Here is a 19,898-nt window from a genome sequence, read left to right on the forward strand (position 1 = left end):
CAGAATGGGAACTCAGGCACTGACTCAGTGCAGCCCCGGCAAGAGGGCCAAGTGTCCCCAGGACTTACCCCGTGCCACATCACACATGCTGGGAGCAGGCTCTGCATTTTGACTCCGGAGCTGCTCCGTGTCCCTGTGTGACTCTTGGGATGGAGGCACTGAAGAAGATGCTGAAGAGGAGGAGGAGGAGGAAGAGGCTGGTTTGGGTTTGGAATGCAGGTCATTCAGTCTCAGGAGATTTTCAGGAGTCACAGTGTCCGGGTTCACCGGGGTAATATGCAGCGTGGCTGGTGTTACTGGAAAGAAGTTCTCTCTGTTTTCCTTTGTATGCTTTGGGGTTGTGGGGGTTTCTCCTGTGGACTATATAAAAGAGGAAAAAAGGAGACAGTGAGAAAATATGCACCAATGATTCTGCACTTGCTCCTTGCTTCAACAAGAACTACAGGCAGTACAACCTTCTACAGAGGGAAAAGAATTCTTCCAAGGTGAATATAAAATTCATCATTATTATTTATATATGAAAAATCTTACTCCCTTACAGATTTAAATTACTTTTCTGTTCCTTACAAGTATATTCAGCCATCTAGCACTTAAGGACTTATTCATACTCACATTTCTATCGCTTTATTTAACATATCCCTCATAAAATAATTTATTCCGGAACTTTGTTATTAAACATGAATGGCAAACTCCTATGAACATAAAAAAATTTCTTTCATTTAAAAATTTGCTGGCAGACTCTCAACCTAACTGAAAAATCAGGAGTATCTCTAGGAAAATCTGAAAATTATTTTTAAAAATTATTTTTTAATAGGATGATGTGAGGAAAAAATGGCAAAAACACGAGAAAAAAATATTTGCTTGCAAAATAAAAGATCATCCTAATCCCCAAATCATTATCTCCCAATAAGCACAGATGGGAGTAGCGCTGATGTCCTGCTCAAGCAGCTTTCTGGCAGATTTGCTGCCTCTGGAGAAGAAGTAGCAGTTCCAAAAGCCGCACTTTTCTCCAAAGCCAGAGCTAAGAACTTAACGCACTGCTATTAACTGTATAGCCAGAAGGTGGAAGAGTGATATAAATTCACTGAAGGAGGGAACAAAAGCATACTTAGAACAAGTATCTTCTCCAATTTTGATCAGCGATCAGATAGAATATTTTTACTTGTAAGGCCACAGGATGCATTCACTCATATTCCCTACAATCTTCGTTAATGAAGGGTTTTGTATTGTAAAATACCTGGTTGGGTGGAATCTTAATGGCTTTATTGTGTCTCCTCCCTCTAACATGAAGTCATTTCAACCATGGTGACAGAGTAAGACTGTTTGCAATAGAAGCAAGTTCTGCTGTCAAACACAAATGAGCTCTGATGTCCTAGATGACTAAAACTTTATTACAATCCCAGAAGAATCAGTTGAACTTCACTGAGAGAATGGAATACATTGCAGCTGGAGAAATTCCACATTTAAAATTCAGAGGTGGAAAGCATAGAAGGACATTTTTCTCATTATAATTACTGCAATGTAATTTTGAAGTTCCTGTATTTCATTAATCAATCTCAAATACAAAAAGCGCGTGATTAAAATCTGCAAGGTCTTGTGTGCATGCAAAAAATAAAACAAAGCAGCCATATGGATAATAAATGCCGCACTGGATCAAATGATGCCTCTTCTGCCTCAGAAAACAGCAAATTTCTGATGTTTAAAGTACCAGTTCCAAAACTAAAGGTCTCCAGACTTCCCAACGAGATCCCAAGCCTGAGGGAAATTAGCTGCAGAAGAAAGCTTTAAGCCAGAAATGAGATCACCAGAGGAAATGTTTTCAGCTGAGATTTAGAGGGAAAACTTTTCACACCCATGCACTTCATTAACTCACATAATACATTACACAGAACCTGAAATTTCTGTGCTTATAACCATATGTGGTGGTTTCTTTTCTCTTTTTCCCCCCAGGAGAAATATATGCAGGTACTATTAGTTAGTTACTCTTTGTTAAAATAAATTATCAAACTGCACATCCATAAAAGTGCATCCAAGACTTAAAGAGGACGGCTGGAAAGCAAATGGGCAAGGCTGGGAAGGAGGGCATGTGACTCAGAAGAGAAAAATCAGTGATCAGGACACATGGAGGGAACCAGAGTGTCAGAGTAATTCCTGCTGGATAGGATCTCTGGAGGTCCCTAGTCCAGCTTCCATGCTCAAAGCAGAGCTTCAGAGCTAGATCAGGTTACTCAGGGCACATGTCCAGCCCCTTCCCAAGCAGCTCCACAGATGGAGATTCCACAGTCTCTCTGGGCCCCGTTCCTGGGCTTTCTCATTTCCATAGTGAACATTTTTTCCTTTTATCCTGTGCAAATGTCTCTTTCTGCAACTTGCAACCAATGCCTCTCCTCTTTTCACTACAACTCAAAGACAGTCCAGTCCCCTCTTCTTTTCTGAGGGCAGCAATTCAGGCCCCCTGCCCTTCCTTGGAGCTGTTTTGCTCTCTCTTGCCTCTTCTCCAGGACGAAGCTCTATCAGACTTCAGTGCCATAGGGGCACACTGTTGACCCATATCAAATTTTTGCCCACCAGGACCCCAACTTCTTTTTGGCAGAGCTGCTCCCCAGCTCCTCCTGTTGCACAGAGGTCATTCTCTCCCTGATGTAGGACCTCAAATTTCCATTTGCTTCATGTCAGGTGGTTCCTGCCACTCCAATCCTCCAGCTTATTCTTTTTCCTTCAACTGACAGTCCTGCTCTCCAACATACTGACCATGCCTTCCAAGTTGGTGTCACGCATGAACTTCCTATAGGATCTTCCTATAGGAACCTTCCTATAGGATCACTCCACCCCAGCATCCAGGGTACCAGAGAAGACAATGCTGCAATACTGGCACTGGTCTAAGATGACTGTCAGCGTGAAAGACACATTCGTTCTGCAAAGCAATTTGGTTCTTAATGTAAAAGCAACAAAAATTCCTGCTCTGGATCAGCAGCGATGCTACTCGCTAAACCCAGGTTAGAGCAATTTCATTAACTGTAATGCTCATCAAGACTTAACAGGGTCGCATTCTGAGCATCATTCAGGTACTGCTTCCAACCACCAAACTTTTTTAACACCTCATTTGAGAAACAAACTCAGAGAAATTCATTAGAGAAAGTCATGGTTTGGCTGGAACCACTTTACAATCATCTAATTCTATTGCTGTATCAGCAGTAAGGCACTGTAACCGCTTGATGATTTTCCCCAGGCGTTTAATAGGAAACTGAGAAGCAGTGACAATCCTTCACCAGTGTTTTATGTGGTTTCCCATGAGGAGTTTTTTTTTTTTTTAAATTTTCACTTTGTTGTGGCAATGAGTCAAAACTCGGAAAATCCGCCTTCCCCCCCTTCCAAACCACCTCACCATGTAAAACTTCTCAATTATCACCACTGCCTTTGAAATACTGTAGCTTTACTGCAAAATGGCTTTAGCCACTGAGAAGAAAGGACTCTCTTCTTTATTTGATAGCAGTGTCACTCACGGAACAAGTGTGTACAACTAAACCAGGATGAAACCTCATTTATCTGTCAGCCACCTTGTATTTTTTGGTTTGAAGTGACATCTTCATCCGCTAGAGATGGACTTTCTTCCAGACTTCTAAACGCTACTGAATAGAGGCATACATAGTACTAATTTTTGTCTTAACTCCTGTACTCCCAGAGCATAAACATTCAAGAGATACTGGTCCTCAAATGACATGCAAAATAGAAGGTGAGCAAAATGGTCCATTATTCTCATAAATACCCAATATCTCATTTTTTCATTCTTTCAGTTACCTAGAAAAAAAGTGTGCTGTGGAGTTTGCATACAGCCAAAATTTAAACGAACCATTAGCATGCATACTTGTGTAGGTTGTTGCATTTCTGCTTAAGACATATATAGGGGTCCAAAGCAGTTTCCTTATATGCTTGAACCCTGACCATTTCAGCACACTCCTCCTCTCAAAGAGATCATTCAGAGCTCCTATAGACAAACCCTTCTCATATTAAAAACTGACACAAAAAAGTAAAGAAAATGCTAGAAAGTAGATACCAGGATGGCCTTCATAAAGAAGTAATGAAAATGCAAGAAATTCCTTAGAGAGATTACTGAGAAAAATTTCTCTTCAGTAGAGACACCGGTACTTCAGTAAAGAGACAACAGCAGCAAAAAGAAATTGAGCATTAAGACAAAACATAAGACATTTTTATTCCACAGACTCTATCAGCAAAGTCATAAGCCAGATAACTAGATCAAGACTTTCCTTCTGTCTTTTTTATTGTTTTCAAGTGTTTTAAAAGCATTTTGAAAAACAAAGAAACCCTACAGGAGCCTGACTGATACAGCTTCTGGGAGGGTTCGCTGCAGGCGGTGCAGGAAAAAGTAACCATCAGATGTTCCATAAAATGGAAAGCGAGAGTCTTCCCAAAGCAAGTTTCCTAATGAAAAATCCTCCCATGTAACCGTTGCGTAATTTCTATTTTTTTTTTTTTATTAGTCTCATAACTGAGTCTGGTACCCTGATGGGACTCAAGTCAGAAACTTCCTTAACAGAAAAGGAGGTGCCTATACAGGGGTGGCAGCCAGAGCACATCCCCACCACACCAGGCAGCTGCCGCAGCACTGCCTCAATGACGGCCACCCAGATTGTGCTCCATTACCACTCCAACTTCTCTTCAATATTGGGTTCTTTTAATTAAGTCATGTGTTCAATTAACCATTTTTTTTTAATTAAATCATGCCTATTTTCTTTCTCAACCTCTGTTGCAATATCTGAAATAAGTCTCTACAGGAAGCCCTCTTCAAGGTACATTAGAACCAGCAGCAAAATCCATAAACCACATCCTCACAAACCTGCTATTTCCTGAAGAGTAGAGATGTTATATCCAGAAAATAACCAACCTTTATGACCCTCTAGCTGAGCTGCATTCCAGCCCAACAAAATCTTCTGTTTAAACCAGTGCATCGGAGGCTGCCGCGTCCTGCGTGACGCCGGCAGCCGCCCCGGCCACGCTGGTCCCGTGCCGAGGGAGACAGGACAGGTGGATGCCAAACACGCACAGTGCAACTACAGGGTAAAAAGTGACACTTCTTTCCCTCATGTTCTTTAATGATTGCTTTCTGCGATCATTAATTATATCAAGGCTACACCTCGAGGGGATGTCATGGCAACGGGCAAGCGTGGCGCTGCACGAACCAAGCGCCCTTTGTGGGAGCGAGGCCATAACAGAGCTCCCGGCTGTCCCCTCTGTCCCCACCTGCTCCTTCGCCCGCTTCCCTGGCCTCTTGGCTGCATTAGGAGAGCGCCCAGGCGACTCGTGGAAAACAACTTGCTCTGGGAGCGTTCTCTGACGTCTTGATGAGCAGGAAGAAAAGCTGAAAATTAGCAGCGTGTGGGTGGAACAAAGAGGGGGGAGAAACAGACGAGGCAGAAGTAGAGATGATTATTTTTTAATCATTTAATATTTTACTTATCTCCTCCTACCCACAGCAAAGCGCTTTTACGGAAAGCTGCTGCCGCTTTCTTGGGCGGAACAGCAATTCTTTCTGCAAAGTGAGATTTTTCCAGAGAAAATGTGCTCCAATATTCAAGGCAGCTCCACAAGCCACTGGCCACCAGGCTCTGCAACGGCAACGCCGCCTGCCTTGCACGATGGGGCGGGATGGAAGCTCCCTCGAGCTGCAGGCAGGACCATTTTTTTACTGCTCTGAATAAAACATCCCTCTCTGCAAAGCCTTGCTTGGAGGCTGCGGCACCAACACACCGATGCTCACCAGTCTGAGCACGCTGCTCGTGGCGTGCTGGTCCATGCAGGGACTTTATATTGCAGCCCCAACACCTGCAATTGCCTAAAACTCTTCACTGTTTAAATTACCTATGCTCAGCAGGTGGAAAAGTCAAACACCAGAAAGAACAAGACGAGCTCAGTTGTCTATTCCGGAACGAAGCCGGACCACAGGGAAGGGCTGCAAGAGCAGCCACGAAACACAGCCCTTCCTCAGCAGATGCTGCTTTTATCTTGCAGCCTGCAGGGCCGCCCCGCACAGCCTGCCTGCGCCTTTGCCTTCAGCACCCAAATTTGCTTGGTTTGTTTTGAGTGGCAGCTTCTCCATGAAGCATCACGCTTAACTGGACCTGGCATTGAATGTTACTGGAAAGTTGTGACTGTGGTTTAAAAAGGGAAAGCAGCGAGAGCGCTCGGAGCAGAACGGGGTCATGGATTTGTTACCTTGGAAGATGAGAGAAACTCGGAGGGAAATGGGGGCCTCCATGAGCCGGGCAGCTGCTGCAGGGAAGGGTGCCTGAAATTTTCTTTTCTCTCACTCGTTCTTCAGGGATGGAATTGGTCCCAGAGCAGGGATTTTTTGGCTGAGGCAGCACTGTGTGTTAAATAACTCGGCCCTGTTGAAACGGTCCTTCTCATGACATTTAGATGATATATTATATTGTGAGCAGCCAATAGAAATTTTCAGCTGCTCCAACACCATCCCTGGCTATGACTTTCTCCACACAGTTCCACGGCCTCGGGGGCACGAGACTGCAGAGACTTAGTAGCATTTGGGAACTTCGCCTCTGAACGCTCTTGTATTTTTATAGATGTTAAATCCAGCCGTATGCACAGGGTGGATGATCACAAAGTTTTAAGCTATCTGTTTTATGGAAACGCACTTCTCAAAACTGCTGATGCACAACATATCCTAATGTATGATCATGGAGGTTTCACCTGTCCTCTTCAGACTACTTGTCACAACAGCTTCAGCACTGAGGAAAGTTGTAATTTCAGTGTAAAGGTGCACACTATTCATTTCACAACAAGAAAAATGCTTATTCTACTTTCAAATCAAGAAACCAAGATGACAGATGTATTCTTAGACCTAAGTATCTCCACACCCACTAACGGAGTGATCTGTGCACTGCAAAGCTACATCCCAGCCTGCCGTGCATTAACATTCCCGTGTAGACGTTTCCTTAAGAGTTTCGCAAATGACGAATTTACTATGATCAGTTTTAAGCAGTCAATGGAAAGGCTTATTTAGGAATTCCCTAAACATCTAGAAGACTTACGTCTACTTTTCTACCAGCAGATCCCTTCCTTGGTCCTTAGAGCCACACTGGTAAGCTCAAAACTTTGTCAGGACCAAACTAGTCTGCTTCCTAATTTCTCTTTCTCCTTCAACGAGGCCTCTCTGGTATTCAGTTTCCAGGCCCCATTAATTCTGCATTAAAGTAGTAGTTGGCAAGACTAAAAATACATATTTTAACACCAAGAAATAGCATATTGCAAAAGTAGGATATCTGCACATCTCTTTGGGTGACCCGTACTGGTTCTATTGGAAGCAGATTTATGGACAACCAGTCAGGGCATTGAATCCTGTCAGTACCGCACGTCGTACTACAGCTTCTGCTGACACCATAAGACCAGTCAGTATTTCAAAAAATCCTCTTCATCTATGATTTTAACAACAATTAAGGCTCACTTATTATTTTCAGATAGAAAAAAAACCCTGAAAGATGTTAAGTATTTTCAAATCAGATGCAGAGATATTTTTCCACCTTGCTCCAATTCTTCCTTGGATTCTCTTTTTTTTTTTCCCTTTAAAAAATATCTGGGTCAAGCGGGGGAAAGAGTTATTCTCAGAAAATAATGTAGTTTTTGAAGAGTTTCTTGCATTCTGAAGGAAATCATGAGCCATAGAGAGAAACCACAAAAAAAAAATCCCCAAAACTTCTGCATCTACTTTTTCTTATAGGACGTCTTGCTGCCACTTAATGTGGCTACTCTGTGATAGAATCAGTAAATCTTGATATGATCAGTAGGTAAGTTCATAAAATACAACTTGAGAATAAAAGAACTGTATTTATCAATCAGAAACCATCACCTACTTTTTCTTTTCTCCTCTACTGTGAGATAAAGTCCTTTGCCAGAGTTTTTGGAAGAAGCTTACATTTTTAGTTTTTTTTTCTCTCCACGTTTAAAATATAGAAATTACAAACTTTATGCTTAGTTTGTTAAAAAAAAATCTATTTTTGCACGTGCATACTTTGTAATGCTGAACTCAAACTGGTCAGAGAAAACAGTAAAATAAATACTGAGAAAAGATGACCACTGAATAACCAGAGGATAACAGAACTGCAAACAGCAATGAGAAATAGTTTTTAAGGACTAGAGGTGTCAAACTGACGATATATAATTACTGTTATCACCACCACTCACAAGTACAAGGAGAACTTATTTTAATCCTTACTTCAAACCATCCCAACAGCTGAGACAAGAAGAAACCTCTTCCAGCAAGTGGGCAAACCACACTGTCTAGATTGAAAACGTGAAATTCTGGCCACACGTTAGCAATCTATAAAACTTCTGCAACTGCAAGATGCAGCTATCTCAGTAATTGTTGCAGGTCTCTACAATATGTAAGGTAAAACAAAAATGTGGAAAACAGCTTGTATTTTTCCTCCCTTTCTCCTATCATTAAACTCCTACTCAAGGATGCAATTGCAAATCACCACGTCATTCCCTCTTAAGAAAATCATGTCCGTTCTTTAGAGCCTGAGTCAAGGAGTACTAAAGTTGATGAAGAAAATCTTATTTTGTAATGAGATACTTTTTCAAAAGTAATTGTTATTACAGAATACTGAAAGAAATGTCCCAGCAGGTGACAGTGAAGACAGTTTTGTACCCATTACTGTGATCCTATCCTTTTAATGCTACAATGTTCCCAAAGGACATTTGCTTTTTTTTTATTAAATTAGGCAGACAAATCACCATACTTATTACGCTCTTACATTTTAGTACAAGTTTAATCAGTACTTCCAGCTCAGATTTTTCTTTGTAGCTACTATTTTACAGTAAATACTATACTAATAGTTACTATGCTGGCCTAATACAAACACAGAACAAGATGTTCTTAAAATTAAAAACCACCCTTACTATATGGTAGCACAGATGGACTAATTTATATTGTACTCTACTCCTAACTGCTTTTGCAAACTTGTCTGAATGACCTTTTCAGGCCTCGATCTACTTCTGTATTTGGCATCAAAACCTCAGGGGTTAGTAAAGCAAAATGCCACTTGCTATGGACGTATCCTCAGTTACTCCTGGCAGGAAGAAGAGCTGGACCTAAACAAGTTCATATGATGGACAGTCTATGTTGTTTAACCGGAAAGGGTCTTCACGGCACTCAAATGCTGCAGCATTTCACCCAGTTCTGTATGCAGCTCACATTGGTGTATCTTTTCATTAAAGGTACTACTCTTAGAATTACAGAATTGTTAAGGTCGGAAGGGACCTTTAGAGATCACCTAGTCCAACTCCCTGCACACGCAGGGTCACCTAGAGCACGTGGCACAGGTTGCATCCAAGCGGGTTTGGAAGATCTCCAGAGAAGGAGACTCCACAACCCCTGACCATCCTCGTAGCTCTGTGCTGGCCTCTCCAGCAGCTCCACATCGCTCTTGCACTGGGAAGCCCTGCACTGGGCACAGCAAACACCGCTAAACATCAGGTAAAGACGTTAAGCAAAGCCTGAACTATAAACAGCAACTACCTGTACAAAGGACCCCTTTTTTGAAATGGAATTTTCCATCCTCTCTCATGAATGGGGGACGTCAGCACCCTAACAAGATTTCCTAACAGTACCTCTAACTCATTTTCTTTTTTGATGTGGTAACACAATTCAGTAGAGAAGGCTTCCATTTCAACAGTTCTTCAGGAGCTCAGAAGTCCAGCATGGCAGGATTTGATACTGCCATCTCTTCTTGCCTTGTTCAAAGAGTGGAGCCAGCACCTCTAAGGTACCTTCCAAAGTATTTAACCAACACAGCAGAAGGCCCAATACGTCTTGACCCTGCACTGGTCATGAGGCTCATAGAGACCTTCTGAAATTAAAATGGAGGTGACATAATACTGCCAAACAAAAGGACTACATCTCACTGCGAAGTACAATAGACCACTTTGAATTGTTTCCTGCTTGTGTCTGAAGAGGCATACAAAGTGATGTGAACAGAGTTGTTAAATATTTAGGTTAAAACCTTTCTCAACTGGTCTGGAAGAAAGTTGAAAAATGGTCATTCAAATAACATTCCTAAATTTAAGCCTTCATAAAGAAAACACATACTGTCTGGCTATTGGAACTGTAAAATGCAACAACCAGCACAGAAAAACATATGTCAGGATGGCTTCTGTGGTGTTTTTTTTTTTCAATCTGTCAATTCCTCAGGATAAGTAACTGAGGAACTGCAGGCGCTGTAAGCCTATTCAAACTATCTAATAACAAAGCACTTCTCCTGTGGGCTGCAGCAGCTTTATACATGACATCATTTGATTACAGAAGGCAAACACTTGCCAATTTTAAATAAAACAGGATTCTGTCTGTTGAAAACAGACAGATGTCTACAAGAGCGGCTATTTCTGTGGCTCCATACTATCTCATGCTAACTCATGGTGTTGCACTAGCAACAGCAAGTCAGCCTCATACTACTTACAACAACGTGCTTGAAGCTGCAGCGCATGAGAATCTCTGCAGTGGGGCTTGCTTCCTAAAACGGAACGCTCACAAGCTTTATAAAGAAATGCATCACATTAAGATGTATGTTTATTGCAAGTGGCTTAACCTCAGATAATAAAGTCCACCCTCAGGGCTTGAACCTCATCTACACTACTGGGAAAGGCAACTGTAAAACAGCAGCTGTAAAAAGGAGAGAAGCAGAACAAGTAGTACCCATAGATCCAAAGGAATGGCTCATGGAAAGAGAAGGTGAAAGCTCTAGTGAAGGTGTTTTTCTTAAATGGAAACAAAATATATCTCACCAAACCATTCTGAAGTGTTCACAGAAGGAGCATAAACACCTGATTTTCCTAAGGGTGCAGGGTAGGTAGTGCTATAGGTCCTGAGGGGACCTATAACCTCAACCTTCTTCAGCTCTACCAGGCAGAAAGAAGTAAGAGAAGGATCTGTTAACTGCACATAAGATATAGGGTTCATCTTGGAGTCCCTCTCACTATCCATCAGCATCTCCTGCTGCAGGAACACAAGTGGGTTTTACTTCTGAGAACCATTTGCACTATCACACCAAAAGAAGGACCACTGAACATACACCACTGGAGGTCAAGCTGAAGAGATAAAAAGAAGTGGTATTCTTATAAGAGATACTGCATTTGCCCCAGAAATTAATACATTTCTAGACTTTCAGATAATTGTATTTCTTTTGCAGAAAAAGAGGTGAATTAGTTCTTCAAACCCACGTTATGTTAAAGCAATATTTAACTTGCTGACCTGAGAGGTACCTCCTCTAAAGGTTACCCTTTAACACAGCGGAGAAGGATGCATCTTGCAGAAGAAAAGTCTCAACCAAATTTTTGCTGTCTCTCCATTCTGCAAAAATAAGTGTCTAGGCAAGGACAAAGACTGAAATGATGGAAAAGCAGGAGATTGTTCATGTTCCCCCGACCCAAATACTGTCAGTCTGGTAGCTGCCATGCTGGGGTGCAGTCTGTGGACATGTGTAGGCTACTCAAAGCACATCTGGCAAGACATGGGATGAGATGTCGACTTGCAGTGGGAAGATGAAGTTATGGGAAAAAGGAATCTTGAGGGACAGAAGGCAGACATTTGCAGAAAACTAGAATAAATTGTTTCTGCAGCCTATAAGATGAAATTCAAGATATTTCTGAAAGGGCCATACTTCAAATCAGTACTGAAAATGATTCAGCGTATTTGCACAGCGCTGTTTCTTGGGGAGAATATCTTAGAGATGCTTCCTTGGGAATGCTACATTCCCTAGAGAATGCCACCAATGACCACTTGTGAAATGCCAAGAGATAACACGGAGGTTCTAATTTGGACTCTAAAAGATTTTTTAAATATTTCAGAAAAAATGCTGCTTTAATTATTTTTTGAGAGCTGGCAATCTGTAGAACAGCCTAAATTTCACAGTATAAACCATAAACAAAGCTGTGAGAAGTATTAAAAGGGAAATTAATTGGCAGCATGCATTTTTCTTTCAAAAATGTTTTATTTTCTAGTTGGACGCTTCTTCATGTGCTGGTGACAGAACTTACGGAAATTATGGTTACTGCTACTAAAAGCCAGTAAACGCTTTGGGACTTTCAACCCTTAGTTTGCTGGCAAAATGAATTACCACTAAACATGTCAGGGATCCACTTGAGATTCCTTCTTGGCTTTATCTCCCACTAGGGACAGGTAAACAGCCATGTCTTTCAAGTTCTATAAGTTGTTTTCAGCAGAAACAGCGAAACTACAGGCTAAATGCAAAGTGAGCACTACAATTGAGTTAAAATCAGTTTTCAGTGATGCAAGTTGACAGGTATTTGGCTAGCCAAGGAGCACGGTGCAATGTTAGCATGGGAACGACTGATGTGCCTGTTGCCTTTGAAGATTTGGAGAAAATTAAACAGGATCTGAGGTGGACGTTCAAAATCTACGTGTGTCACATATTTCAAATTCAGGATTGTTTTGTTTTAAGACTCTCATTCAAGCCTGTCATAAGCAGTAGCAGAGACAGCAGCCTAAAAAGGATGAGCTCCCTCCATAAATAAGGCCTCACTTATTCTTAGATGGCAACAGCACACGTAAAGTAGATCTTTCTAGTCACTAAAAGCACTCAGCTCTGGACCTGACCTCACAAACCACGCAATAAAAGTGTACTAAGAGGAGCCAGGGAGTTTACAGTGCTTACCTGCTTCTGCGCTGAGGCTCCCATATGCACCTGGCAAAACTTGACTGCCTGCTCGAGTGCTACTTCTTCATCCACCTGAATCACAAATAATGAAGTCTTAATTACGTGGGTTACATGTAAATCCAACAACCTTCTGATGAAATACTGCTGTGGGGCAAAGCGGGGAAGCAGCCCTTCTGTGCCAGGAGTGAGCTGAAGTTTTTCAGCAATATACATCTAAAGACACACATCTTTTCTTAATTTTAACTAACATTTATTATGAAAAAAATCTGTGCCACTGGTAGGAGAGCTCTTAATTGATTTCAGCAACTTAGAACTGGGCTCTTCAGTTTGCAACCATGGAAAAGCCAACTTTACTTCCCTCCAGAAGGGCTCTTATTAAGAGAGTGGCTCTTTAGGAGATATTTATCCTCCCAATTTTTCCATGTAAAGAAGATCGATTTTATCTTGCTTGGTTTGGTGTTTACTGTGATTCTTGGATTTAATCATGTTCCATTAGCAGATTTTTTTTTAATTTACCACAGATCTATCTGATCATTCCTTCTGTAGGCCTCACTCTCTGACAAAGAGCAGAATAACAGGGTCTAAAGGTTCTGTGCGTCAGCTACTGCTGAAAGCAACTTGAAAAAAAAAAGTCAGAAATAACGCCTCCTTTGCATCCTCTTTGTCAAGTCCACAAAGCATTACTTTTAGAAATTAAGAATGTTAATGAACTTCACACAGAATGTATAGTGCAGCTCCACGAAAGTCAAAGGGAAATGCAAAGGACACACAGACAAGAAATATTAGGACTATTTTCTGCCAGCTAACTCAAAATTTGACTCCAGAGAGCCTTCTCTGAGGCCACAAAGAACTCATGACTAATAAAATACTTTACCTGCTTAATCAGCATGTACGTTTCAGACATGATCTTCTCAATTTTACCTAGGTCATAGGCCATCACTTTCTGACCTTGCTGCCATACTCGGTAAGCATCAAGCAAAAGTGTTTTCCCAGACTCTACATCCTCAAGCAATTTCCTCTTCCTGCTTGATCTCTGCACAGGCTCCTCTGCAGGTACTGCCTGAACTAGTCCTTTAACTGCCTGCTGCTGCTTTGAGCTGATACTTAGCTCCTCCAAGGAGAGTTCTGCAGTCCGGCTCTCTGGGGCTCTCTCCTTGGAGATCCTGCCAGGCTGAGGACGCTCTGGCTCACTGCGCTTACAGGAAGAATCAACTTTTTCTGGGTCATTGGAATATCCATCAAGATCCATAGGTTCCACTGAACCAGGTCTAGGGAGCTCTTTAATTTCTTTGTCATTCTTCGTCTCTTGTTCTAATATGTCCATAGCATTGGGGATTTGTCCTTGGGTCCCTTCTTTCACTCCATTTTCAGTACTGTGTACAACTCCATCTGACAAAACTGGCTTTTTGGGAAGGACTTCTTTCCCCTCTTCAGCACTAGTTTTATTAGAGACGTCTGTTGTCATCCTTCCTGCAGCAAAGTTAGAAGACTTAGAAACCTGATCTTCTGAAACCTTAAAAAAAAAAAAAAAAAAATCTTTGCTGTTATTACAGAAAACATTTGAGACAACTATGAATAACATGAATATTAACCATAAATACCTCTACATTACTGCCTCTGCTGAAGAAAATGCATTTATTCTATGCTCATTGTTTGTTTGTAGATATTAATTAATACAAGCCACAAGCCGCATGACTAATATATTTTACTCAGCAAAAATGCTGCAGGGAAATCAACAATATGGACTGAACCAATGCTGCAGTTATTTTTTCTCCTTTTTCAATCTACGGTGGTATCTAACTATGTGAAATCCAAGGTTTTAATAACAAGAAATTTTCTTCTAATGTACTGAAACATAAACTGAGCCTGCTTCTTTTGGCAGCTGCAGATCAACCTCAAATTAAACTTCATAATCTCCCCTTTGGTTACTCTTTCATAACTTTTTCTTATGATTAGATGGAGAAGTATGTTAAACTCTGCTATAATATTTCAAATTTGTGCCTTTACTTTGGTGACAGTCCAAAGGGAGAAAACCTCAGTACTTTAAAAATTGCTAATGATATAATTCTTCCACTGAGATTTATGGAGGAACTGTAATCTCTACAGAGTTCCAGTTGTTCTTAAGTACATTTTCACTTTGTCAAGCCTATCTTCTGTGAACTCATAAAACCTTAAGGGACAAGTTCTTCCTTGAATGTGTTTATTATTTGTAGCTTCTAATCTGCAAACTAATTAGTCTTTAAACGACATTTTAAAATTAAAGCTTTATATGTAATAACAGGTATGCTGATTTCAAGGACTAGCATTTAAAAGTGGCCAGGAAGGCTGAATTTAGTTTTATGTTTTGGTTCCACAAGAGGAACTTCATTTTAAAAGAAACGTTACATCAGTTTCCTCCTGAAAATGCAGGCAGTCTCACAGCCCACATATTTTTTCTTACTTGAAATTTAAGGGGAAGTCACATCAAATCGACTGTTACCCTTTCTTAACCATTACAGATGTTTCTGGATTTTTTTTTTTTTTACCTCTGCAACAGGGCAACGCTCCAAGAAAGTTTTCTGTGTAGCTGCTTATAAACAAACAGCAGTAGAAATAAGCAAAGTGGATGCAGCCTTTCAGCCTCAGGAGAGCCAAGGAAGGGAGAACCTAAGCACTAAATCAGTGCCCACCAAAGGCCCTGCTGCCTCACCTGCGTCAGGTCGTTGAGCGTGTCCTCCAACACCTTCACTGTGAGCACAAAGGCTCTCTGGGCCAGAACCTGGCGATCTGCATCACGCAGGTACTTCCTGTGCCACGGGGAGAGAGCAGAAACGCAGCTAAGTGCCAAAAACTTAGCAGGCTTTAAAAGCAGGAACATGCATACACATGAAAAGCATGTGTGTGTGCATGTGTGTGTGCGCGTATATATATGTATATGTATTTTTCACAACTTAATCTAACATCAAGTATGAGGACATTCACAAATGGAATATGTGGATATTCCATAAACTGTGTAAATAACACTAATGGCACTGAAAAAAAAAAAATCCTTTTTCATAGGTCATACCAGTTGCTTTTGAATTCAGCTTTTTGCAGCTAAACCACTGGTGAGCTAACTTTTTTTTTTTTTCCATTTAGTAATATAAAATAAGTAGTAGTACCATAAAATTTATTCACACTATAGCCTCATCTACTCTATTAAAGCACTGCAACCTCACTGCATGATGACATGATCGTTTATTTCACTTTCAAAGAAACTATTTCCAGCCTTCACCCCCATCTAATGGAGTTTGATGGAAAACTAATTTTCAATTTCAGAACTATTTCTAATGAGAAACAGCTAAAAAATTAAGTAAATAATTTTGAAGGGTACCATCTAGCCAGAAAGTCACCAATTTTAATATAAGCATTTTCTTTTGGACTTGTTACACTCGTTTAGTAATTTTCTGTTTTGCCATTGAGACCAATGATACAAATATTTGACGTATCATTAGTTTAGTAACAGCCAGTAGTTCCACTGGAATAAAACCCCCCTACTTTCAAAATTAGAGCTGCTAAGGGCATATGCCAGACACACCCAGAATACACCCAGAATATTTGCATTTCTAAGTTCCTGTAATGACCACAGTTCACCATGGTTGGCACTAGTTGATCCAACATGTCAAATTACTTGTTGGTTAAATTCAGTCTAGACTTATAAATAACATAATATTTTTAGTACAACCGTGGGCCCGTCTAGGACAAATTTTAAGCCATCTATGGCCCAGTGCTTCTGATATGCTAAAAGTCAAAATATTTTTGGCTTCAACTTTGCTGAACATGTAGTGACATATTCCCAGCCATGCTACGACCTATGCAAGTGCGCATGCACTCACACTCAAAAAATACATGCAGAAACCTCCACTGCCTTCCACTTACTGCCATCAGTCACTTGGTTCAATTTCTCAAGCACTTGCCAGAGACTAATTTCAACATTTCCCACGCAGCAAACTGGAATTTTACTTCAGTTGCTTCAGTGTTTTCCTTAGGGGTTTATTTTGGTCCTCCCAACGCTAAGAATCTCTATATAGTCCACATTAAATGGCTTCTTCTTAAATAGGGTTAATGTAATTACAACTAGGTCACCCCCAAATTGGATAAGTCTTTTAAATAGCAGCAGCTGCCAAGAGCCACTGTGTGGCCAGCCAGGGATTACAGGGACACGAGGTGCCGGGGCCACGACCTGCTCCCCTGGACACAGCTCTTATGCAAGAAGGAGGCCACGGGGTGACAACTTGCCCCAGCCTGTCCCTCCACTGATTCCCGAAGTGTGAGGGAGAAAAATCTCTGCAAGGCTGGGAAAGCAGCCCTACGTTGCAAGAGAAATGCAAAGAAATTCTGGACTGTTCTGGAATCATTAATTCTGGGTCACTTTTGCTATCATTATACTGAATATCAGAGGAAGTCTGTCTAAAGACTTTTTTTTTTTAATTTAAAGATTATTCTGGAAAAACAGTCATGCAATGAACAAAATATTCCCAGTTTTACAGAGTAGAGGATTAAACAGAAGATTGCATACTTTCCCTGGTCGGGGGTCCTCTGGAGCATGGACGAGACCTTCAGCAGGGTGTTATAATCCTTCAGCTGCGACAGGACGTTCAGCAAGAGCAGGATGGAGCGGTTCATATGAGAGGCGAAGCTGCCCGGGCGATCGATCTCATCCACGGGGATGCGCCAGATGCCCTGGAAATAGAGGAAGGGAGGAAGCCCTGAAGCCCCAGCCAGCTGGAAGGGATGGGGGATGACAACGGAGAGCTGATTTTTCAGCAAATTTGATGCTGCGGCCCTTCAAGTTTGGAGATCTGGATTTAAAGTCAACTGATTAATTCCTGCCGGTAGCAAAAAAGCAGAGTCTTGCAGAGTCTGCAGCAGCCCTTCCCAATGTTTCTGATTCCCAGGAAGAAGGAAAAAAAAAAAAAAAAAAAAGCAAAGCCTAAATTGTTTTGTGCAATTTTCTCAAAGGAGTAAAGAGGACTCCCTAAGCCAAAGCACAACTACCAAATAAAATGGGAGCTAACATATTTTGAAATGTCCCCACCTAAAATCTACAACTACTGTGTAGCTACAGCAAGATGTTGTCTTCAAACAGATGGTTACTACATTTACTAAGAGCTTGGTTACTGCCTTGCTATCATCAGAGCCTTCACCTTGGGACCAACCAGCCTGATGCTACGAATCAGATTCCTCAGCAGCATCCACTTCCCCCGGCAGATCCCAACACTTGTGCATATATCCTGAGCCTCCTAATTAAATTTCTGGGACAGAGAGAATCTTTGGGGAGCAAGGCTGGAGATTGATATGAAATATAATTTAATTTTGGTTAGTCAGATTCTGCAATGACTAATAAGTCTATGGAGATTGTTTTCAGGTGTTTAGTATGGATGCTGTCAACACATAAGTCAACCATATTTGAAAATCGCAATTCAAATAATGCCATACTTGATATACATTGGTATATACAGCCCTGCGACCATTCAAAAATTGCTGGTATGTCAACACCCTTCCCCTTTTATTCCTCACTTTATTTGCCTCTGGATTTTTTCCCTGTAGCAGAAAATTAGGATGGAGATCCTCAGGTCATCTACCTCATTTTGTGTGGATGCAGGGGTGGGGAGAGGTGGGAAAGGTCTCACCAATATGAGAATTGGATAGAAAATCAATTCTGCTTTCCAAATCTGTTCAGAGAGCAAGATATATATATACATATATGTGTGTGTGTGTGTGTATATATATATATATATATTTCCATCCTTATTTCAAGGCCTTACTTTGATATTTTAGTTTTACTCCCGCATAAGCAAAACTCTTTAAAACTTACCAGAAGGAGGAAGCAAAAGAAAATGACGACTGCAACCATGGACGACACGACCATGGAAAGAAAGCAGACATGCAAATAGCCTGTGCACAGCAGGTCTGCCCGGCACTCGCAGGATCTGCACTTCTGTTCCACAGGCTGTGCCAGAACTTGGGAGAACAACAACAAAAAGCCCTGCCCAAACTCACGCACCTTTGAAATGGAAGCACCAGCTTTAACCAGAGCACCCAAGCTGCTCTGCAGATCTTTCTTGCTTGAGCTTCTTCTCATGCTCTACTCCCTTATTTCCCCCAGCGCTAACACAAATTTCCATCTTTCCTCCTCCCTGAAAGGAATTGGATTTTTCCTGTAGTTTCCTTTTCTCAGGAAGTACCTAAAACTGTAACACGACTGCCCCTTGGGGCACAACCGTTGCTTCCTTCTGTCCCAGCTGCCATCACGCGCCTGGCCCTGTCCCAGCTGCAGGAGCAGCTTTATCTGCTCGGGCAGCTCCCACGCTGCCAAGCGCCCGCAGCCCTTGCGGGGTCGGGACGGGTGAAGTACCTCCCTATGCAATGGGGGGTTTCTCCTCCATGCTAAGCAGGAGCTGTGCCTGCAGGTGGCACGTGCAGGTTTTGCCTCTCAGCACAGCAATTTCCACTCGAGCCTGAAGGAGCGGAACACGTCACAGTGGCACCACATCTCAGGAGCCTTCGAGGCTGCCTCACCACACGAAACCTCTCACGGCCACCTCGCCACACGTTGGCTCTTGGGCTTTCTCAGCCTCCCCGTGGGCCAGGAAAGGCACTCAGCCCAGCCTGGGGACTGCAGCTGGGGGCAGCTCAAAGGCACTTTGCAGCTCACACGACCCCCTGGTGCATGTGAGGAACCTCAACACACACCGAATACAAGTGGGATTCATCGTGATTTAGACGTTTGCGAGGCTCCCATCCTTTCTTTTTTTATGTGACTGAGGAAACAAACAGAAAATTCTACGAATTGTAACAGATTTAGCCCAAAGACACCCTTCAGAAAGGCCTAATCCTGCATGCAGAAAGGTTAAGCATCTCGGGCTCCGCACATTAACTTAGCATGATTCACATGACTCCGTTCCTGCCAAAAAGCAAGAGCCAGGACTGTAGCAATCAAAACACCCTCACAGCAATTCACTAACATATTTTGTACACGTTTATTATGCAATTTGGCAACATCAGCAATGGGGATTCTTACTCGTGAGCAAGAAATTCCCAAGCAGTGGGACATGTCCCACCTGCATCATGCCAGGGAGGGCAGTAAGTGCATTTACACCGTGGGCAATGACACAGTTTGCTAACCGGGATGAGGAAGGTGGGTGAATGTTGAGGCTCATCCGATAATTT

General features: G+C 41.9%; 1 protein-coding gene across 1 annotated transcript in view; it reads right to left on the reverse strand.

Moving 5' to 3' along the window:
- Window positions 1-19,898, reverse strand: part of CABIN1 (calcineurin binding protein 1) — a 93,205-nt gene that overhangs the window by 12,040 nt on the left and 61,267 nt on the right. Inside the window, exons 29-33 of the mRNA XM_026037611.1 lie at window positions 17,245-17,408; window positions 15,397-15,493; window positions 13,582-14,220; window positions 12,705-12,779; window positions 69-360 (exon numbers count right to left, since the gene is read on the reverse strand). Of these exons, the coding sequence (XP_025893396.1) occupies window positions 69-360; window positions 12,705-12,779; window positions 13,582-14,220; window positions 15,397-15,493; window positions 17,245-17,408 (1,267 nt within the window). The remainder of the gene's footprint in view (window positions 1-68; window positions 361-12,704; window positions 12,780-13,581; window positions 14,221-15,396; window positions 15,494-17,244; window positions 17,409-19,898) is intronic.

This window comes from Nothoprocta perdicaria, unplaced genomic scaffold, assembly GCF_003342845.1.
Source record: "Nothoprocta perdicaria isolate Ctin4 unplaced genomic scaffold, notPer1 scaffold_2, whole genome shotgun sequence".
NCBI classification, from domain to species: Eukaryota; Metazoa; Chordata; class Aves; order Tinamiformes; family Tinamidae; genus Nothoprocta; species Nothoprocta perdicaria.